We start from the raw sequence: 23,682 nt of genomic DNA, 5'->3' as shown, positions 1-23,682 counted from the left end.
CGCGTGCCCCACTTGTGCTGGCAGCTCGTCCCACACTCTCACCACCCTCTGAGTGAAGAAATTTCTCCTCGTGTTCCCCTCAAACTTTTCACCTTTCACCCTCAACCCATGACCCCTAGTTGTAGTCCACCCAACTTCAGTGGAAAAAGCCTTCTGGCATTTACCTTATCTATGCCCCTCTTGATTTTGTGTACCTCTGTCAAATCTCCTCTCAATCCTCTACCTTCCAAGGAATAAAGTCCTAACCCATTCAATTTACTGCTTGTAAATATTTCTGTACTCTTTCAACCTATTTACATCTTACCTGAAGGTAGGTGACCAAAACTGCACACAATACTTCAAATTAGGCCTCACCGACTTCTGACACAACCTCAATATGACATCCCATCTCTGTACTCAGTACTTTGATTTATGAAGGCCAATGTGCCAAAATTGATTTGACTTTATTTCACATATGTGAGGATCAAAAATCTTTACGTTATATCTCCATCTACAAGTGCAATGTGCAATCATAGTAATTTATAATAATAGAACAGTCAATGTAACAGAAATACACTGAAATCAGTGTGAGTTAATCAGTCTGATGGCCTGGTGGAAGAAGCTGTCCCGGAGTCTGTTGGTCCTGGCTTTCATGCTGCTGTGTCATTTCCCGGATGGTGGCAGCTAGAACAGTTTGTGGTTGGGGTGACTCGGGTCCCCAATGATCCTACAGGCCCTTTTTACACACCTGTCTCCGTAAATGGCCTGAATTGTGGGAAGTTCACAGCTACAGATGACGCTGGGCTGTCTGCACCACTTTCTGTAGAGTCCTACGATTGAGGGAAGTACAGTTCCCACACCAGTCAGTCAGGATGCTCTCAATTGTGCCCCTGTAGAAAGATCTTAGGATCTGGGTCCCATACCAAACATCCTCAACCATCTGAGATGAAAGAGGCGCTGTTGTGCCTTTTTCACCGTGTAGCTGGTGTGTACAGACAGCATGAAGTCCTCGGTGATGTAGATGCCGAGGAACTTGAAGCTGTTTTCCCTGTCAACCCCAGATCCATTGATGCCAATAGGGTTCAGCCCGTCTCCATTCCTCCTGTAGTCCACAACCGGCTCCTTTGTTTTTGTGACATTGAGGGAGAGGTTGTTTTCTTGACACCGCTGTGTCAGGGTGATGACTCCTTCCCTGTAGGCCACCTTGCTATTGTTTGAGACAAGGCCAATCGATGCAGTGTCATCAGCAAATTTAATTGGCAGATTGGAGCTGTGGGTGGCGATACAGTCATGGGTTTACAGGGAGTAAAGGAAAGGGATTAGTACATAGCCTTGAGGGACCCCTGTGTTGAGAAACTGTTGTGAAAAACTTCCTTTGCAATCCTTTCGACACGTGAGGTCACTTTCAATGAATTACGATCCTGTATTCCCCGATCCCTTTGTTCTAAGCACACCTCTGCCCCCTATCATTCACTGTGAAAGACCCACCCTGGCCGGTCCTCCCGAAGTGCAGCACCTCACGCTTGTCCCCATTGAATTCCATCTTGCCATTTTCCCTGCTGGTCCAGATCCCTCTGCAAGCCTTAATAGTCTTCCACCTCGTCCAGTCTCAGTGTCACCTGCAAATTTACCCATCCAGTTCACCACGTTATCACCCAGATCATTGATATAGATGACAAACAGCAATGAACCCAGCACCGATCCCTGCAGCACACCACTAGTCACAGGCCTCCAGTCAGAGAGGCAATCATCTACTACCAGTCTCTGGCTTCTCCCACAAAGCCAACGTCTAATCCAATTTACTACCTCAGCTTGAATGTCAAGCGACTGAACCTTCCTGACCAGCCTCCGATGCTGGACCTTGTCCAATGCCTTGCTAAAGTCCACGTAGACTTCATCATCCTTACTTCATCAGCTTTCCTAGTAACTTCCTCAAAAAACTCTATAAGATTAATTCGAGATGACCTAGCACGCACGAAGCCATGCTGACTGTCCTCAATCTGTCCATGTCTACCCAAATATTCATATACCTGGTCCCTTAGAATACCTTCCAATAAAACTTTCCCACTGCTGATGTCTGGCTCACCGGTCTATAATCTCCTGGTTTATTTTTAGATCCTTTCTTAAACAGCAGAACAAAATGGCTATCCTCCAATCCTTCGTTATCTTTCCCCTTTGATTGAGGGGTAATAACAATTGCTGAACCTCGTGGTGTGAGTCCTGAGGCTCCTGTACCTCTTTCCGAGTGAGAAGAGAGCACGATCTGGTGGGGCGGAGCGGGAAGGGGGCCCCCGGTGATAGATGCTGCTTTCCTGAAACAACTCTCCATGTGGGGTTTACCATGAGATTTCATTCCTTGCGGGCACTTAATGAAAAACAATAGAGTCCACACATAAGACCGAGAAACATCCAATGTTCAAAGCAAAAGGACAAATAGTTCAAATAATTAAAAAAAAACAATACTGACAAGATGAGATGCAGAGCCCCCAAAATTGAGTCCACAGGCTCTGGAGTTAGTTCAATGCTGAGGCGACTGAAGCCACGTCAGTCCAGGAGCCCAAATTATGAAAGAACACATTTCAAGTTTAATTATCATGCAACCATACATGAATATAGCCAAATGAAACAATGTTCCTCTAGGGCCAAGGTGCAAAACACACTGCCAACAACACACAACACAAGTAGCACATCTGGTTACAATTTCAGAATCAAACTGTACCATCACAAAAGCTGAGTTGACCTGGTCCAGCTTGTTCTTCCACTGAGTGAACACTGGAGGGCAGCACCGAGCGGGCACCAGAAGGCAGCACTGAGTGAACACTGGAGGGCAGCACCGAGTGAACACTGGAGGACAACACTGAGTGAACACTGGAGGGCAGCACCGAGCGGGCACCAGAAGGCAGCACTGAGTGAACACTGGAGGGCAGCACCGAGTGAACACTGGAGGACAACACTGAGTGAACACTGGAGGGCAGCACCGAGCAGGCACCAGAAGGCAGCACTGAGTGAACACTGGAGGGCAGCACCGAGTGAACACTGGAGGACAACACTGAGTGAACACTGGAGGGGAGAACCAAGTGAACACTGGAGGACAACACTGAGTGAACACTGGAGGCCAGAACCGAGTGAACCCTGGAGGACAACACCGAGCGAGCACCAGAAGGCAGCACTGAGTGAACACTGGAGGACAACACTGAGTGAACACTGGAGGGCAGCACCGAGCGGGCACCAGAAGGCAGCACTGAGTGAACACTGGAGGGCAGCACCGAACGGGCACCAGAAGGCAGCACTGAGTGAACACTGGAGGGCAGCACCGAGCGGGCACCAGAAGGCAGCACTGAGTGAACACTGGAGGGCAGCACCGAGTGAACACTGGAGGACAACACTGAGTGAACACTGGAGGGCAGCACCAAGCGGGCACCAGAAGGCAGCACTGAGTGAACACTGGAGGGCAACACCGAGTGAACACTGGAGGGCAGCACTGAGTGAACACTGGAGGACAGCACCGAGTGAACACTGGAGGACAGCACCGAGTGAACACTGGAGGACAACACTGAGTGAACACTGGAGGGCAGCACCGAGCGGGCACTGGAGGACAGCACCGAGTGAACACTGGAGGACAACACTGAGTGAACACTGGAGGGCAGCACCGAGTGAACACTGGCGGACAGCACTGAGTGAACACTGGAGGGCAGCACCGACAGGAGGGTACAGCTCCCTAAGCCAGCATTTTGTGTGTGTTAATATTTTTATTGATTTTTTATTTTAGCCAGTCATTCAGTAACAAGCTCACCTGGAATGATGTTTTATTAGTGCATTGTCTGGACCAGTTGGATGGAACATCTTGATTCAGATAATAAGCAACTACTGATTAGGTCACAGTGTTGTCTCTCTGGTCAGGTCAAGGAGCCAGATGTACCAGGTAGGAATTTAAACTATTTAACAATAAGCATCTTGAACTTTGGACCCTTCCACTGTGCTGAACCAGCAGGGTTAGTAGCAAGTATCCTGGGAAAGATTCGACACGGTCGGGTCCAGCATGGCATTCTCCCAAGGGGGTATTCCCTGACTGTGGGTGGCTCTGGTAACGTGGTGTTCTCCCAAGGGGGTATTCCCTGACTGTGGGTGGCTCTGGTAACTTGGTGTTCTACCAAGGGGGTATTCCCTGACTGTGGGTGGCTCTGGTAACGTGGTGTTCTCCCAAGGGGGTATTCCCTGACTGTGGGTGGCTCTGGTAACTTGGTGTTCTACCAAGGGGGTATTCCCTGACTGTGGGTGGCTCTGGTAACGTGGTGTTCTCCCAAGGGGGTATTCCCTGACTGTGGGTGGCTCTGGTAACGTGGTGTTCTCCCAAGGGGGTATTCCCTGACTGTGGGTGGCTCTGGTAACGTGGTGTTCTCCCAAGGGGGTATTCCCTGACTGTGGGTGGCTCTGGTAACGTGGTGTTCTCCCAAGGGGGTATTCCCTGACTGTGGGTGGCTCTGGTAACGTGGTGTTCTCCCAAGGGGGTATTCCCTGACTGTGGGTGGCTCTGGTAACGTGGTGTTCTCCCAAGGGGGTATTCCCTGACTGTGGGTGGCTCTGGTAACGTGGGAAGGCTGATGCACGGGTAGGTCATCACACAGCCCTTGACGGAGCTGGGTCAGGATCCAGTGGCGTGGAATGCAAGACGTCAGTATGACGGTCTTTGTCCGCCTTCTCAGCCATTGCGGTGTGTCGTCGTCTTTCACCAGCTCCGCTGCTGTGGTCCTGGCTGGACTGCTCTGTGTCTGGAAGCTGCCCCTTGGCCTTAGCACCATGGGTGACCCTACCAGGACCCTAGCTCCAGACAGCATCACATTCAGGATCCCAGGAACTACCAAGCCTCTCCAGCACAATCCTCAGGTTGTGCAGTTGTCTCCCTCGTCCAGTTCCCTAATTTCCTCCTCTTGATGTCTATCATTGTTAACACAGCACTGGCAACTTACACTCAGTGGCCACTCTATTAGGTACCCCCCCACCACCCCCACCCGCTGTACTCTGCTATTCATGGTCTTCCCCTGCTGTGGCCCATCCACTTCATGCTGTTATAGTCGGAGATGCTCCTCAGCACACCAATGTGGTTATTTCAGTTCCTGTCAGCTTGAGCCAGTCCGGCCGTTCTCTGCGGACCTCTCTCATTAACAAGGCGTTTTCACCCTCAGAACTGCCTCTCACTGGATTTTTTTTCCACACCATCGTCTGGGTACGGGACGTAATGTTGCAGTTGTGCAAGGAGTTAGTGAGGTCACACTTGGAGTTTTGTGCTCACTTTTGGACTTTAGTGCTTCGTTTAGGAGTTTCGATGTCATTCAGCTGATGACAGTGCAGAAGAGATTTATGAGGATGTTTCTGGGATAAGAGGGAATGCTACGGGGAGAGGTTGAACAGGCTGGGACTTCATTCACAAATGTAGGAGACCTTATAGATGTGCATAAAATCATAAGGGGTACAGATAGGGTGAATGCACAACAGTCTTTCTTCCCAGGGCTGGGGAATCAGTGACCCTTTTTCAGCCAGAGGGTGGTCCATATGTGGAACGAGCTGCCCGAGGAAGTGGTTAGGCAGGTACATGATGAACATTTAAAAGACAATTGGACGGGAAAGGTTTCATGAGATGAGGGCCAAACATGGGCAAATGAGACTGGCTCAGATGGGGATCTCGGCTGGCAGGAAAAGCAGCATCCAGCAATCGACCCAGCGTCCACCTCCTGACTGTAGGGCCAGGAACAGTCACTACCCCTCAAACAGCAGGCTCTTCACCAAAGGAGATAACTTTGCTCAGCTTCACTAGCCCCATCATTGGAATGTCCCCACACTTAAGATCTCACTTTCAATCTCACATTCTCCATATTAATTCCTTATTCATTTGAAAAAAGATCTCGTGCTTTCCCAGCGCATGTGATGAATAAACTCTTTTCAGGCTCCCAGACGGGTGCAGTTATCGAGTATGACCGACATTTCAATGGCAGGTTCTGCCATCTTCATCAGGGCAGATGCTTGAGAAGAGTGTTTGCCGAGTTATTTACCATTATCTTTCGTATTTGCAGAGTTTGATATTTGCACGTTGTTGGTCTGCCTGTCCTGTTGGGTGTGGTCTGTCATAGATTCTGTTGTGTTTCTTGAATTTACTGTGGATGTCTGCAAGGAAACATATCGCAGGAGATAATACATTGAACTTTGAAATCCCGTCAATTACATAGTCGGGCAGCATGGGCGTGGCCGCCTGCTGCCAGTCAATCTACTGGAGGCGTGTCCATCTCCTGTCAATCATCTCAATGAGGGCTGCAGATGGGATGCGCGTCCACCTGACAACAGACTCAAGGAGGTGTGTCCACCTACTGTCAATCAACCTGACAGGGGTGTGTCCATCTCCTGTCAATCATCTCAATGAGGGCTGCAGATGGGATGCGCGTCCACCTGACAACAGACTCAAGGAGGTGTGTCCACCTACTGTCAATCAACCTGACAGGGGCGTGTCCATCTCCTGTCAATCATCTCAATGTGGGCTGCAGATGCCATGCGCGTCTACCTGACAACAGACTCAAGGAGGTGTGTCCACCTACTGTCAATCAACCTGACAGGGGTGTGTCCATCTCCTGTCAATCATCTCATTGAGGGCTGCAGATGGGATGCGCGTCTACCTGACAACAGACTCAAGGAGGTGTGTCCACCTACTGTCAATCAACCTGACAGGGGCGTGTCCATCTCCTGTCAATCATCTCAATGTGGGCTGCAGATGCCATGCGCGTCTACCTGACAACAGCAGACTCATGGAGGCGTGTCCACCTACTGTCAATCAACCTGACAGGGGCGCGTCCAACTCCTGTCAATCACCCAGTCGGCTGCAGAGTGACGTCGTATCTACCTGCTGTCAATCAACCCATTGACAGACTAATGGAAGCGAGTCCATTGCCTGTCCATTATTCTCTGGGTTTCAAGCAGGAAGGTGTTTCCGACTGTCGACAATCAACCTCATCGGGGCGTGTCCACATCACGTCAATCAGGGTCCACCTGCTGTCAATCACCCAAATGGCGGGTGTGCTGTCAATCAACTTGACAGCGGTCTCTCCTCCTCGTGTCAATTTGACTTACCACAGCTGTGATGTCATGACTACCTGCTGTCAATCAAACGTAACGGGGTGTGTTCGGCCCCTGTCAATCACCCTGCCCGGCGCAGAGGTGGTCAGATCTACCTGCTGTCAATCCACACCCATAGGGGCGTGTCCACCCTGTGTCATTGGGAGGAGGGCGCGTCCTCCTACCGTCTGTCACCGGTCTCCACTCGCTGTCAATCAACCCATCGGCCAATGAGAAGGGCAGATCCTTCTCTCCCGCCTCACTTCCCCGCCAATCACCAGGGGAGAATAAAAAACATCTCATGACGTCAGCGCACCCGCGGCTGTTCCGCGTCCCTCCCTCCCCCCGGCGGCGCGGCCGTTCCGCGCAGGCGCCGCCCTCCCTCCCGCTGCCGCAGCGCCGAGCCGGGAGAAGATGGAGATCGTCAACCAGGTAACGGCGGGGCCTCGGAGGCCGGGGATGTCGGGCCAGCTGCAACCCGCTCACTTTAACCCTCTGCTCCCTCCCACAGATCGTCGCCAGCGGCTCCTTCCGAGTCGCCAAAGAACCCCTGGGCTTCATCAAGATCTTGCAGTGGGTGAGTGCCTTTTGCCGAAGGGAGGGGGGTGTGGTGGAAGGCGTGTTTATTTGCAATAAATCGGCGCTGCCGGCGAAAGATTGCAGGGAATGCAACCTTCCCGGTGCATGTCAGGGGGATTTGCACCTTGCATCAGAGACGGCGCATCGCCCGAGATGTAACCCCTCCCCTTGGATCAATGGCGCCCGGCGCTGCATCGGGTAATTGCATCAACCCTCGCAATTGCACCTTGCGGCGTTTTGGAGTGGGGGGGGGGTGGTGCTGAAGAATTGCATCCCGGAATTGCATTGATTGAGCGCCGGAGGGGATTGAAACTGCAACCTGCATCCCGATGGGGGCGGGGGTTGTCGGGGGAAACTGAACGATGGTCGCACCTTGCGGTGTTTTTTTCTCTGCGGGAATGCACCGTGCATTGCAATGGGGGACCTGTGCAGTCTGTGACGGGGGAGGGGGGTTGGAGTTGCGCGTACCCTGCATTGCAACAGTCGCGTCTCCCGTTAGACGGGATTTGTTGCAGCCTGCGTGGCAGTGGGGGGAAAGATTAAATGGACCGCTACTTTATCGAATAAATTAAAACCGCGCCTTGCTGGTTGCCAATAAACTGCACCGTATGTTGCAAATACGGGTCTACCTGACGTGGGGCAAAGTGCGGTGTATCCGAATGAATTGGGCGGCACCGTACCTGCCCGGGCCCCAGTGGTGAATGACATTGCCAAGCGTGACGCAAATACGACGTCGCGCCTTGTGCCCTCGCCCCTCCAACACTGAATAAATTGCTCTGCGGACCGAGCCCGGCGTCCGGCTGGCCAAACGAGCCTCGAGGTGGAGAGAATTTCAGGCAAGAGTCTCTGGGAGGGCGAGCGAAGAGTGAGAAGTTAGAGAGGCACACAAATCGCTGGGGGAACTCCCAGCAGGTCAGGCAGCGTCTGTGGAGGCGAATAAACCTTTGGTGCCCAGACCCTTCCTCCAGACTGGAAAAGAAAGGGGGAAGAGGCCGGAATGAAGTTCAAAGTGAATTTGTGATAAGCTGTCTCCATGTTCAAGCCTGAGTTTAATTTTCTTGTGGGCATACTCAATAACCATAACGGAGTCAATAAAAGACTGTACCAACCAGTGTGCAAAGGGCAAACTGTACAAATACTAAAAGAAATAATAATAAACTTCTCTCCCTTCCCCCCCCCCTCCAGTCCCAACTCTGGCCTCTTACCTCTTCCCACCTGCCAATCACCTCACCTCCCCCTGGGTCTCCTGTGGTCCACTCTCCTCTCCTATTAGATCCCCTCCCCTCCAGCCCTTTCCCTTTCCCACTCCCCTGGCTTCATCAATCACCTTCCAGCTATCCCCCTTCCTCCTCCCCCCCCCCCACCTTTTCATACTGACATCCTCCCGCTTTCCAGTCTCGAAGAAGGGTCTCGGCTCGAAACATCGACTGGTTATTCATCTCCACACGTTCTGCCTGGCCTGCTCTGCTCCTCCAGCATTTCGTGTGTGTTGCTTTGAATTTCCGGCAAGTAAATAAATAAACAATAAATATTGAGCACACGAGATGAAGAGACCTTGAAAGTGAGTCCATAGGTTGTGGGAACATTTCAGTGATGGGGCAAGTGAAGTTTTCCCCTTTGGTTCAGGAGCCTGATGGTTGAGGGGTAGTAACTGTTCCTGAACCTGGTGGAGCGAGTCCTGGGGCTCCTGTACCTTCTACCTGATGGCAGCAGCGAGAAGAGAGCACGGCCTGAGTGGTGAGGGTGCCTGATGATGGATGCTGATTTCCTGTGACAGCTCTCCGTGCAGATATGCCCAGTGGTGGGGAGAGCTTTACCCATGATGGGCTGGGCTGTGTCCACTACTTCCTGCCCCCTGAGTGGTCTCAGCTCGAAACGTAGACTGTGTATTTCCGCCATAGGTGCAGCCTGAACTGCCGAGTCCCTCCACCATGTGTTACTCCGGACTTCCAGCATCTGCAGAATCTCTTGTGTCTATAAAATTCATAGCTAATTGTCTTAAATTTGCAGCAAATTTCATGATGAACCTTTATGCCTATTTGCATTGATGGGCTCACCGAGAAACCAATGCAGAGTGAACTCTGCCAGATGCCCCCAGTTGAACAGATTTACGCTCAGTTCTCGCTTTGCTAGATACCTCCTGTACCAAATAAAGTGGCCACTGGGTGAATGTTCGTGGTCTTCTGCTGCTGTAGCCCGTCCACTTCAAGGTTCAATGTGTTGTGTGTTCAGAGACGCTCTTCTGCACACCGCTGTCGTAACGTGTGGTCATTCGAGTTTCTGTCACCTTCCTATCAGCTTGAACCAGTCTGGCCACTCTCCTCTGACCTCTCTCACTAGTGAGGCATTTCCACCCACAGAACTGCCCCTCACTGGATGTTTTGTTTTTTGCACCATTCTCTGTAAACTCTGGAGACTGTTGTGTGTGAAAATCCCAGGAGACCAGCAGTTTCTGAGATACTCGGACCACCCCGTCTGGCACCAACCCATCATTCCATGGTCAAAGTCACTTCGACCACATTTCTTCCCTCATTCGGATATTTGGTCTGGACAACAACTGAACCTCTTGACCGTGTCTGCGTGCTTTTACGTGTTGAGTTGCTGCCACATGATTGGCCGATTAGGTACGTGCATTGGCGAGTGGGTGTACAAACGTACTCGATAAACTGGCCGCTGAGTGCAATTAAGATCACAGCAGATGAAATGGCACTGTTAATAAAAATTGAATGTAATCAACTGGATACTTCAAAATGAAAGTCACTTATTAAGACACTAATCTCATTGTGACAACATGCACAAAATGCCAATACTGTGTGCGACTATGGTGCTGTAGCGGTCCGCGTGATGGTATTACAGTTAATGGTGTCGGGGTTCAGAGTTCAGTCCCGGCCTCCTCTCCAAGGAGTTTGTACGTTCTCCCCATGGAACGCGCGGGTGCTCCGGTTTCCTCCGGCTGTCCAAAGGCGAACCAGGCAGGTTAATTGGTTGTTGCAATTTGTCCTGTGATTGGGTTGCTGGGCGGTGGGGCTGAAAGGGGCTGGATGGTTCTGTTCCGACCCGTATTCCAAAACAAAACCAAGTTGCCGATAGGAACAGACTTCAGATGAATTTGGAATTGCTTTCAAAAGAATGCTCTGCGGTAAAACTCAGAAACTCAGCCCCCCCCAGGAATAATAACAACCACAGTAACGTTCCGGTCACATAAACTCCTCAGTGCCCCTCCTTCCACAGGAATTTAAAGAAACGCAGCACGTTCCCTGTCAACCCTCGCCGATTTTCTATCAGTGCGGAAATAGAAAACGTGCTCTGGGGCTGCATCGCGGCATTTGGGTGAGCATTGGCCATTCGGCCCAACAAAGCTTGCCTAGTTCTGATTCACGTAGTCTGCTGAGTTCAGATTTGGAAGTCTGTAAGGTGCTACTCTCGGTACTTTGCTTCAAGTGTCCACAACTCGCTGTGTAAAGAACTGCTTCCCGAAGTTAGTCTTGGAGCGGCAGCTGCTCGGCCCGAGACCGCGAGAAACGGCAGAGATCCGCGGGCACAGCTCAGCACGTCACGGAAACCAGCCTCCCCTCTGCTGACTCTGTCTACAGTTGCCCTGCCACCATCGTCATCGTGTGCCTTGTCGGGCGACCTGGGCAATGGTGATCTCCATGGCCGTGATTGGTCTCTGGAAGGGGCTTGCCATTGGCTTCTCCTGGGCAGTGTCCTTACACCCCCGGCCATTATCAATACTCTTCAGAGATTGTCTGCCTGGCGTCAGTGGTGGCATCTCCAGGACCGGCTGCTCACACGACCGTCCACCCTGATCTTCACGTGACCCTGATCGGGGGGAGGGGGCTAGGCGGGTGCTACACCTCGCCCAAGGGTGACCTGCAGGCTAGCGGAGGGGAGGAGCACCTCACACCTCCTTTGGTAGAGATGCATCTCCCGTGGGTATTGAATAAATTCACTTGTTTATTGTTAACTGAGCCAGTAGAAGTATCTGACAGTAAATGCCAATTCTCTGTGTGACTAATCTTACAGCTCATTTGGTAGAGATGTATCTCCACCACACCACCCACCACTGCCACAGCATAATCAGAGAAACTACCCACCCTGACATTCCCTCCTCTCCCCTCTCCCATCGGGCAGCCTGAAAGCCCGTCCCACCAGGCTCAAGGACGGCTTCGACCCCTCTGTTAACAAACTCTTGCACTGATCTCTTGTGTGATAAGATGGACCCTTGACCTCACAGTCTCCCCCGTTATGATCTTGTAATCTGCTCTCTCTGTGACTGCATTGGTTTGTTGTTTTACCTCGTTCTGCCTCAACGCACTGCGCGGTGATCTGATCGGCGTGAACGGAATCAGAATCGGGTTTAAAATCGTCGGCACATGTCACGAGATTTGTTAACTTTGCAGCAGCAGTTCAATGCAATACGTTATAATAGATTTTTAAATAACGCCTGTGAATTATTGTGTGTGTGAAGGAATCCAAACATAGAAGAGAGAAGCAGTGAGGTAGTGTTCATGGGATCAGCGTCCGTTCAGAAATCTGATGGAAGAGGGCGAGAATCTGTGCCTGAACAGCTGAGTGTGTGTCTTCTGCTCCTGCACCTGATGGAAGCAGTGAGAAGAGAGCGTGTACTGGTCTCCTTGAAGATGTCCTGGATGTGAGGGAGGCTAGTGGCCAGGACGGAGCTGACTCAGTCTACAACTCTGCAGCTTAACTTGATCCTGTGCGTAAACACCCCTCCCCACCCCATACCAGTTAGAATGCTCTCCATGGTACATCTTGGTGACACTCACACTCACTCTCACACTCACACTCACTCTCACACTCACACCCACTCTCACACTCACACCCACTCTCACACTCTCACACACACTCACTCTCACACTCACACACACTCACTCTCACACTCACACTCACACTCACACCCACTCTCACACTCTCACACTCACACCCACTCTCACACTCTCACTCTCACACTCACACACACACTCACTCTCACACTCACACTCACACCCACTCTCACACTCACACTCACACCCACTCTCACACTCACTCACTCACTCACACTCACACCCACTCTCACACTCACACTCACTCACTCACTCTCACTCTCACACTCACACCCACTCTCACACTCACTCACTCACTCTCACACTCACACCCACTCTCACACTCACACTCACACCCACTCTCACACTCACTCACTCACTCTCACTCTCACACTCACACCCACTCTCACACTCACACTCACTCACTCACACTCTCACTCTCACACTCACACCCACTCTCACACTCACACTCACTCACTCACACTCTCACTCTCACACTCACACCCACTCTCACACTCACACTCACTCACTCACACACTCACACCCACACTCACACTCACTCACTCACTCACTCTCACACTCACACCCACTCTCACACTCACACCCACTCTCACACTCACTCACTCACTCACTCTCACTCTCACACTCACACCCACTCTCACACTCACACCACTCACACTCACTCACTCACTCACACTCTCACTCTCACACTCACACCCACTCTCACACTCACACTCACTCACTCTCACACTCACACCCACTCTCACACTCACACTCACTCACTCACTCACTCTCACACTCACACCCACTCTCACACTCACACCCACTCTCACACTCACACCCACTCTCACACTCACACCCACTCTCACACACACTCACTCACTCACTCACTCTCACACTCACACACACTCTCACCTGCTCTCAGGGGGAGGAAGATGAGGAAAGGAAGGGGGGAGGGTGGAAACAGAAGGTGAGGAGGAACCTCCCCTTCACCTTCTCCTTTTTTCCATTTGCCTCTTGCCCATCACTTCCCTCTGGTGTTCCTCCACCTCCCATTTCATGTATGGTCCACTCACCTATCAAATTCCTCCTCCTTCAGCTCACTCCCTCTTCCACCTCTGCTTCTCACCTCATCTTCCACCCATCGTTCCCCTAATCTTACCAGGTCGGTAACCACTCCCTCTCCAAAACTCCCTGTCTCCACGACCCCTCCTCACCTTCATGATCCCCTCCCTCCCCTACACCCCTCCCCGTCTCTGTGACCCCCTCCCTCCCCTACACCCCTCCCCGTCTCCGTGACCCCCTCCCTCCCCTACACCCCTCCCTGTCTCCGTGACCCCCTCCCTCCCCTACACACCTCCCTGTCTCCGTGACCCCCTCCCTCCCCTACACCCCTCCCCGTCTCTGTGACCCCCTCCCTCCCTACACACCTCCCCGTCTCCGTGACCCCCTCCCTCCCCTACACACCTCCCCGTCTCCGTGACCCCCTCCCTCCCCTACACCCCTCCCCGTCTCCGTGACCCCTCCCTCCCCTACACCCCTCCCCGTCTCTGACCCCCTCCCTCCCCTACACCTCTCCCCGTCTCTGTGACCCCCTCCCTCCCCTATACCCCTCCCCTACACCCCTCCCCATCTCCATGACCCCCTCCCTCCCCTACACCCCTCCCCGTCTCTGTGACCCCCTCCCTCCCTACACCCCTCCCCGTCTCTGTGACCCCCTCCCTCCCCTACACACCCCGTCTCCGTGACCCCCTCCCTCCCCTACACCCCTCCCCGTCTCTGTGACCCCCTCCCTCCCCTACACCTCTCCCCGTCTCTGTGACCCCCTCCCTCCCCTACACCCCTCCCCATCTCCATGACCCCCTCCCTCCCCTACACACCCCGTCTCCGTGACCCCCTCCCTCCCCTACACCCCTCCCCGTCTCTGTGACCCCCTCCCTCCCCTACACCCCTCCCCGTCTCCGTGACCCCCTCCCTCCCCTACACACCGCCCCGTCTCCGTGACCCCCTCCCTCCCCTACACCCCTCCCCATCTCCGTGACCCCCTCCCTCCCCTACACCCCTCCCCGTCTCCGTGACCCCCTCCCTCCCCTACACCCCTCCCCATCTCCGTGACCCCCTCCCTCCCCTACACCTCTCCCCGTCTCCGTGACCCCCTCCCTCCCCTACACCCACCGCCTCTGTGACCCCCTCCCTCCCCTACACCCCCCGTCTCTGTGACCCCCTCCCTCCCTACACCCCTCCCCATCTCAGTGACCCCCTCCCTCCCCTACACCCCTCCCCGTCTCTGTGACCCCCTCCCTCCCCTCCCCATCTCCGTGACACCCTCCCTCCCCTACACACCCCGTCTCCGTGACCCCCTCCCTCCCCTACACCCCTCCCTGTCTCTGTGACCCCCTCCCTCCCCTACACCTCTCCCCGTCTCTGTGACCCCCTCCCTCCCCTACACCCCTCCCCATCTCCATGACCCCCTCCCTCCCCCTCCATGACCCCCTCCCTCCCCTACACCTCTCCCCGTCTCCGTGAACCCCTCCCTCCCCTACACACCTCCCCATCTCTGTGACCCCCTCCCTCCCATATACCCCTCCCCGTCTCCGTGACCCCCTCCCTCCCCTACACACCTCCCCGTCTCCGTGACCCCCTCCCTCCCCTACACCCCTCCCCGTCTCTGTGACCCCCTCCCTCCCCTACACCTCTCCCCGTCTCTGTGACCCCCTCCCTCCCCTACACCTCTCCCCGTCTCCGTGACCCCCTCCCTCCCCTACACCTCTCCCCGTCTCCGTGACCCCCTCCCTCCCCTACACCCACCGCCTCTGTGACCCCCTCCCTCCCCTACACCCCCGCCTCTGTGACCCCCTCCCTCCCTACACCCCTCCCCATCTCAGTGACCCCCTCCCTCCCCTACACCCCTCCCCGTCTCTGTGACCCCCTCCCTCCCCTCCCCATCTCCGTGACCCCCTCCCTCCCCTACACACCTCCCCATCTCCGTGACCCCCTCCCTCCCATATACCCCTCCCCGTCTCCGTGACCCCCTCCCTCCCCTACACCCACCGCCTCTGTGACCCCCTCCCTCCCCTACACCCCCGCCTCTGTGACCCCCTCCCTCCCTACACCCCTCCCCATCTCAGTGACCCCCTCCCTCCCCTACACCCCTCCCCGTCTCTGTGACCCCCTCCCTCCCCTCCCCATCTCCGTGACCCCCTCCCTCCCCTACACACCTCCCCATCTCCGTGACCCCCTCCCTCCCATATACCCCTCCCCGTCTCCGTGACCCCCTCCCTCCCCTACACACCTCCCCGTCTCCGTGACCCCCTCCCTCCCCTACACCTCTCCCCGTCTCCGTGACCCCCTCCCTCCCCTACACCCACCGCCTCTGTGACCCCCTCCCTCCCCTACACCCCCCGCCTCTGTGACCCCCTCCCTCCCTACACCCCTCCCCATCTCAGTGACCCCCTCCCTCCCCTACACCCCTCCCCGTCTCTGACCCCCTCCCTCCCCTCCCCATCTCCGTGACCCCCTCCCTCCCCTACACACCCCGTCTCCATGACCCCCTCCCTCCCCTACACCCCTCCCCGTCTCTGTGACCCCCTCCCTCCCCTACACCTCTCCCCGTCTCTGTGACCCCCTCCCTCCCCTATTTCCCTCCCCATCTCCATGACCCCCTCCCTCCCCCTCCATGACCCCCTCCCTCCCCTACACCTCTCCCCGTCTCCGTGAACCCCTCCCTCCCCTACACACCTCCCCATCTCCGTGACCCCCTCCCTCCCATATACCCCTCCCTGTCTCCGTGACCCCCTCCCTCCCCTACACACCTCCCCGTCTCCGTGACCCCCTCCCTCCCCTACACCCCTCCCCGTCTCTGTGACCCCCTCCCTCCCCTACACCTCTCCCCGTCTCTGTGACCCCCTCCCTCCCCTACACCCCTCCACATCTCCATGACCCCCTCCCTCCCCTACACCTCTCCCTGTCTCCGTGAACCCCTCCCTCCCCTACACCTCTCCCCGTCTCCATGACCCCCTCCCCTACACCCCCCGGGTCTCTGTGACCCTCTCCCTCCCGTATACCTCTCCCTATCTCTGACCACCCCCCTCCCCTACAACCCTTCCTGTCTATGGGACCCCTCCTCTCCTAAACCTCTCCCTATCTCAGTGACCCCCCTCCCTCCCCTATACCCTTCTCTGTATCCGTAACTCCCTTTGGCTTCTATACTTCTGGATTAGATCCCAGCCTGTAACCCACTCCCGGGAATCTGTTATTCTCTGTATAAACCCCCGAATCCCTGGATTAGATCCCAGCTTGTAACCCACTCCCAGGAATCTGTTACTCTATATATAAACCCCCGAATCCCTGGATTAGATCCCAGCCTGTAGCGTGGGAGGGGACACTGATCGTTACATTCCTTCCCCCTCATCTCCTTCCCAATGACAGACTCGTGGGTCCCCTGCGGGGGAGGAACACCCTCCCCACATCCACACATTGAATTTACTCCCCAATTCATTCCAACAGTAAGATGTAGGAGCAGAATTAGGCCATTCAACCCATCTAGTCTACTTTTCCATTCAAACAGGTCTGATTTTTATTCCTGACCCGCATTCTCGTACCTTCTTCCTAAAACTTTTGGCATCCACACTCTTCCGACTGAACCTCGAGTTAGAATTGGTTTATTGTTGTCACAGGTATGGAGATAGGGTGGCGATCTTGTTTTGCACACTGTTCATTCAGATCCGGTCAGGCAGAATAAGGTAAAACAATAACAGAATGCAGAATAGAGTGCTGCAGATGCAGAGAGAGTGCAGTGCAGGTAAGCAACACGGTGCAAGATCATAATGAGGTCAAGAGCCCATCTTACTGTACAAGAGGTCCGTCACTGCAGGGTCGAAGCTGGCCCCGAGCCCGGTGGAAGGTGCTTTCAGGCTGTTGTGTCTTCTGCCCGAGGGGAGAGGGGAGAAGACAGAGTGTCCAGGGTGGGGGGGGGGGGGCGCCTTTGGTTATGGTGAAGCAGCAAGAAGAGTAGACAGAGTCCGCGGAGGGGGGGCTGGTTTCCGTGATGGATCGATGAGCGTTTGGAGAAGTACAGTCTACTCATGGATAGTCAACATGGCTTTGTGAAGGGAAGATCGTGCCTCACGAGCCTGATTGAGTTTTTTGAAGAGGTAAGAAAAGAAATTGATGAGGGTAGGGCAGCGGATGTGGTCTACATGGACTTTAGCAAAGCATTTGACAAGGTCCCTCATGAGAGACATCCAGAAAGTCATGAGGCATGGGATAAGTGGAACCTTGGCTGGTTGGATAAAAAATTGGCTTAAGGGAAGAAAGCAGAGGGTAGTTGTGGAAGGAAAGTGTTCTGCCTGGAGGTCGGTGACTAGTGGAGTGCCGCAGGGGTCTGTCCTGGGACCCCTGCTATTTGTGATTTTTATAAATGACCTGGATGTAGCGGCAGAAGGATGGGTGAGTAAGTTTGCGGATGACACGAAGATTGGAGGAGCTGTGGATGGAGCTGTAGGTTGTCGAAGGTTACAAGAGGATATAGACAGGCTGCAGAGTTGGGCAGAAAAATGGCAGATGGAGTTCAATCCGGATAAGTGCGAGGTGATGCATTTTGGAAGGACAAACCAGAAGACTGAGTACAGGATTAATGGTCAGTTACTTAAGAGTGTGGATGAACAAAGGGACTCTTGGTGTTCAAATCCATACGTCCCTCAAGGTCGCTGCACAGGTTGATAGGGTAGTTAAGAAGGCCTATGGGATGCTAGGCTTCATTAACAGGGGGATTGAGTTCAAGTGTAGAGAAGTCATGTTGCAACTCTACAAATCTCTGGTGAGACCGCGCTTCGAGTATTGTGTTCAATTATGGTCACCTCATTATAGGAAGGATGTGGAAGCTATGGAGAGGGTGCAGAGGAGATTTACCAGGACGTTGCCTGGTTTGGAGAACAAGTCATATGAAGTAAGGTTAGCAGAGCTGGGACTTTTCTCTTTGGAGCATAGAAGAATGAGAGGGGACTTGATAGAGGTCTACAAGATTATGAGAGGCATAGATAGAGTGGATAGTCAGTACCTGTTTCCCAGGGCACCAATATCAAACACCAGAGGGCATATGTACAAAATTTAGGGAGGGAAGTTTAGGGGAAACATCAGGGGTAAGTTTTTTACACAGGTTTGTGAGTGCCTGGAATGACTTGCCAGGGATGGTGGTGGAGGCTAAAACATTAGGGGTATTTAAGAGCCTCTTGGACAGGCACATGGATGAAAGAAAAATAGAGGGTTATGGGGTAGTGTGGGTTTAGTACTTTATTTTAAGGATTATATGGGTCAGCACAACATGGAGGGCTGAAGGGCCTGTACTGTGCCATGGTGTTCTATGTGCTGAGCTGCGGTCACGGGCGGGACAGTGGCCAGACTGAGCTGTTTTGCGTGCAGAGCAAAGGATTTCTGTGGTGCTGCGTGTGGTTTGACAGGGACGTGCTGAATTTCTTCAGCCTCTTGAGGAAGTTGGTGAGCTCTCTTCGCCGTTGCGCCCATGCGGTGGGACCAAGGGCAGGCTAGTAGTGATGTTCACTCCTAGGAACTTGAAGCTGTCAGCCCTCAGCATTGTTGATGTATGCAGGAGCGTGTGCACCCCCCCCCCCCCCACCGCCCTTCCAGATGTCAAACGTGGGCATTGACCTCTGTCTTCCCCTGTGTCATTTCAGCATTGCAGAATATGCCACACACACTGATGGGGTTCGGTAGCCTTGACACATCAGCCGAAGTTGAATTGTGAACTTTTGTTTCAAATTTCCTGAAGACTTTAATTAATATTCAGATAGATGTGAGGTGTTGCATTTTGGAAGGTCAGTCTAAGGCAGGACTAACCAGAACATCAGGACCCTGGGGAGTGTCGTAGGACAGATCAACGCAGGGGTACAGGGACATGGTTCCTTGAAAGTGGGGTCACAAGTAGACAGGGCGGCGAAGAAGGCATTTGGTATGCTGACCTTCATCGAGTGAGGGACTGAGTACAGGAGTTGGGATGTCACGTTGCACTTGTGGGATAGTACAGCAGTAGGCCCTTTGGCCCATCTCTTCCATGCTGGCTTGTTCTTCTGTCTAGTCCCATTGACCTGGACCATATCCCTCCATACCCCTCCCGTCCAAATGTCTCTTAAGTTGAACCGGCCTCCACTATTTTTGCTGGCAGCTCGTTCCGCCTTCTCACGACCCTCTGAAGTGAAGAAGTTTCCTCTCATGTTTCCCTTAAACTTTTCACCTTTCACCCTTAACTCGCGACCCCCAGTTCTAGTGTCACCCAACCTCAGTGGAAAAAGCCTGCTTGCATTTACCCCTCATAATTTTGTATACCTCGATCAAATCTCTCCTCAGTCTCCTGCACTCCAGGCAATAAAGTCTAATAGACGCAAACTTTCCTGATTACGCGGGTCCTCAAATCCCGGCAGCATCCTTTAAAAATTTCTCTGTGCTCTTTCAATCTTATTTGCATCTTTCCTGTAGGTAGGTGACCAGATAGTAATAACAATTATAGGCATCCGTTAGTCTCGTGAGACCATGGATTTGCGCCTTGGAAAGTTTCCTGGGCAGGGTTGTATGGGAGACTGGCAGTTGCCCAAGCTGCAGGCCTTCCCCTCTCCACGCCAGCGATGTTGTCCAAGGGATGGGCACTAGGACCCAAGCAGCTTGGCACCGGTGTCGTCGCAGAGCAATGTGTGGTTAAGTGCCTTGCTCAGAGACACAACACACTGTCTCAGCTGAGGCTCGAACCAGTGACCTTCAGATTACTAGACCGATGCCTTATCCACTAGGCCACGCGCCAACACAGGTGACCAGAATTGCACACAATACTCCAAACTACACCTCACAACATCTTGTACAACTTCAATATACTAACTCCTATACTCAGTACCTGGATTTATGAAGACCAGTGTGCCAAAAGCTCTCTTTAGGACCCTACAATGCCTTTAAAGACATTGGTGAGGCCGCACTTTGTTGTGTGCAGTTTTGGCCTAACTTGTAGAGGAGATGTTATTAAAGTAGAAAGGGTGTGGAAATGTCTTACCAGTTGCCTGGACTTGAGGGCCTGAGACTAGGACATCTTTTGCTGGCAGGTAGAGGATTGAGGGGTGACCTGGTAGAGATATGAGCATGAGGGGGATGAGGGTGAAAGCATGTTGACTAAAAGGACATCGGGCAGTTTCTTCATGTCCAAGGTGCTGCGTGTTTGGGACGAGCTGACAGGTAGTGGCTGGGGAGCGCACATCAGCAGCATTTAGAAGTACGTGGGCAGGAGAGGGTTAAAGGGTTACAGGCTAGGCGTGGCCAGATGGGATGAGTGGACTGGACACCACCGATAGCATCGATGAGTTGGACCGAGTGGCCCGCGCCTGCGATTTGTGCCTCTGTCACTGCTTTCCTTGTACTTCCAGCCCTGGAATAATCCCTGGCACATCCCCGTCAGATCACGAGGAAGGGAATGCGTTGGGAAGGGGGCTTGTGTGGGGGTGAGGGTGATTCCAAAGCCCCCACACTCTCTCCTCCCCTCCCTCTCACACTCCCTCTCCCCCACTCACCCACCTGTACCCCGCTTCTCCTACTTGCAGTTTGTTGGACAGGGTCTGTACTCGCTGGAGTTTAGGAGAATGGGGAAGGATGTCATTGAAACCGATCGAATATTGAAAGGTCTGGATGTGGAGAGGCTGTTTCCTATAAAGTTCAAAGTAATTTTATTTTCAAGTTACATATATGTCATCATATACAGCTCTGAGATTCACTTTCTTGTGGGAATACTTAGTAAATCCAAAATAGAGTAACAACCATAACAGAATCAATGAAAGACTGCACCAACTAGGGCAGTGGTCACCAACCTTTTTAAGCCCAAGATCCCCTAACTCGGCCTTAGTGAAAGGCAAGATCGACCCCAGATCGATTAGTTACACGCATGCGCACCGGGGCAGAAAAGACCGGAAGTAAAACCCCGCATCCCGGAAGTAGAAATAATGTATGAACACCAGGGGTTACCACCCTCCTTTGCACCGCGAACCGGTTTAATATTGACAATATTCCTGCGGACCGGCCGACGGGGTGGTGGGGCAGTGTTAAACACGACAGGAATACGACGATACTCGAAGCAGGTTCCTTATGTCCAGTCTATTCCGCAAATTAGTTTATGTGGCTCACAGCATTTGCCCGCTGTCCCACTTGCTCACGTTTTTTTCCGCGGGAAGAATACTCAGCGGGTTAGTCTTTAAGTGCAGGGTGCTTGGACTCAAGGTACCGAGGCAGGTTTGAGGGCTTCATTGCCTCGTTAGGCAGCCTCCTGCCCGCCTGCCCGCCGCCTTGGCCAGGTGCGTCTGTCCTGTACCAGGGCCGAGGTGATCGCAGTCTGGAGAGAGAAACCAACCGAGCGAGGAGTGTGGCAGGATGCGCCCGCCCCTCTTGTAGGATCTTATCGGCCAACGAAAGTTTGTTTCAGTAGATCGCAGTGTGGTTGCTGCTCTGCTACTTCTGAAACCCTGATCCTGAATTAGATCGTCTGTGAATATTTTAGCACCGGTTTTCCCTGGTGCGCTAAACAGGTTTAGAGGTGGCGCCCATCTGTCTGCGCTCCAGGCCAGTACCAACGGTACTTCCTGCCGTCCGCGCAAAGCGACCGGTTACCCGAGGCCAACCAGTGATCCCTGACGCACTTGGGTTCAAGTTCAACTGGGCGTGACAGGGAATGAGGAAAGGTGCAACTGGCTCGTATCGTTTCCTCGCGGCCCGGTGGTTGGGGAACAGCGTGTGGCGGGGGAGCTACACGCATGCGCACTGGGCACAAAGAACGGAACTAAAACCCCGCAACCCGGAAACAATCTCTCAACAGCATCTTTATATTTATTTTTCTTTTATTTTTTGGGGATCTACGGGGAAAGTCTCAAAGATCGACCAGTCGATCATGATCGATGGATAGGCGACCAGCAAACTAGAGCAAAATCAACCAGAGGGCAGAAGACCACAAACTGAGCAGATACTCAAAGAAAGAAATAATAATAATGGTGAATGATAAGCAATAAGTATCGAGAGCAGGAGATGGAGAGCCCTTGAAAGTGAGTCCATAGGTTGTGGGAATGTTTCAGTGATGGGGCAAGGGAAGTTATCCCCTGTGGTTCAAGAGCCTGATGGTTGAGGGTAATAACTGTTCCCGATCTTGGTGGTGTGAGTCCTGAGGCTCCTGTACCTTCTTCCGGGTGGCAGCAGTGAGAAGAGAGCGTGTCCTGGGTGGTGGGGGTCCGTGGCAATGGACGCTGCTTTCCGGCGACAGCGTTTCGTGCAGATGTGCTCGGTGGTGGGGAGGGCTTTACCCGTGACGGACTGGGCCCTATCCACCTACTTTTCGTAGGATTTTCCGTTCAAGGGCACTGGTGTCTCCACACCAGGCTGCGATGCAGCCATGCATCTGTAGAAGTTTGTCAGAGTTTTGTGCGTCGTGTCGCCTCTCCGCAAACACTGTCCTGCGTCCTTTGTATAGTGTGTGTGGCGGGGGGTGGGGTGGGGGTCTAGGACAGCCTCACAATACAGGTACGTCCCTTTAGAAGAGGTGAGGAGGAATTCCTTTAGCCAGAGGACGGTGAGTCTGTGGAGTTCGTTGCACTGGGCGGCTGTGGAGGCCAAGTGATTGGGTATATTTAATGTGGAGGTTCTTGGTGAGTCAGGGGGTCAAAGCTTACAGGAGAAAGGCCCTTCCTCCCCACCTTCTCCCCCCTCCCCTTTCCTCGCCCTGAGGCAGGACCTCCACCCACCCGGCCCTGAGGCTGCCCCCTCCTTTTATATTTTCTCTGCACCGTATCACCTTTGATCACATCTATCCTGTGCGTGGGTGACCAGATCGACACACAGGAATCCACGTTAGGCCTCACCAACGTCCTATACAACCTTAACATAACGTCCCATCTCCTGTACACAACACTTGGAGGTATGATGTGCCAAGTGCTCTCCTTATGACCCTGTCCACCTGCAAAGCCTCTCCCTGTGATTTTGGACCTGTATTCCCAGACCCCTTTGTCCTACACACTCCTCCATGCCTGGTCTGTCCTCCCCGAGTATCACTCCTCACGCTTCTCTGCACTGGACACCATCTCCTGTTTTTCCAGCTGGTCCAGACCCCGCTGTAAGATCTGACAGATCAAAGAAAGTATTTTGGAGATGTGGAAGTTGACGTAGGGTGGCA

At 53.4% G+C, this 23,682-nt stretch overlaps 1 protein-coding gene across 1 annotated transcript in view; it reads left to right on the top strand.

Moving 5' to 3' along the window:
• Positions 1–7,430: 7,430 nt before the first annotated feature.
• Positions 7,431–23,682, top strand: part of LOC132380565 (synaptophysin-like) — a 79,029-nt gene continuing 62,777 nt past the window's right edge. The window contains exons 1-2 of the mRNA XM_059949468.1: positions 7,431–7,509; positions 7,589–7,654. Coding sequence (XP_059805451.1) covers positions 7,492–7,509; positions 7,589–7,654 — 84 coding nt within the window. The 5' untranslated portion in view covers positions 7,431–7,491. The remainder of the gene's footprint in view (positions 7,510–7,588; positions 7,655–23,682) is intronic.

The sequence above is a fragment of the Hypanus sabinus genome, chromosome 24, assembly GCF_030144855.1.
Source record: "Hypanus sabinus isolate sHypSab1 chromosome 24, sHypSab1.hap1, whole genome shotgun sequence".
Lineage (NCBI taxonomy): Eukaryota > Metazoa > Chordata > Chondrichthyes > Myliobatiformes > Dasyatidae > Hypanus > Hypanus sabinus.
The sequence above is the reverse complement of the archived record's forward strand: the minus strand, read 5'-3'. Positions and strand labels throughout refer to the sequence as shown.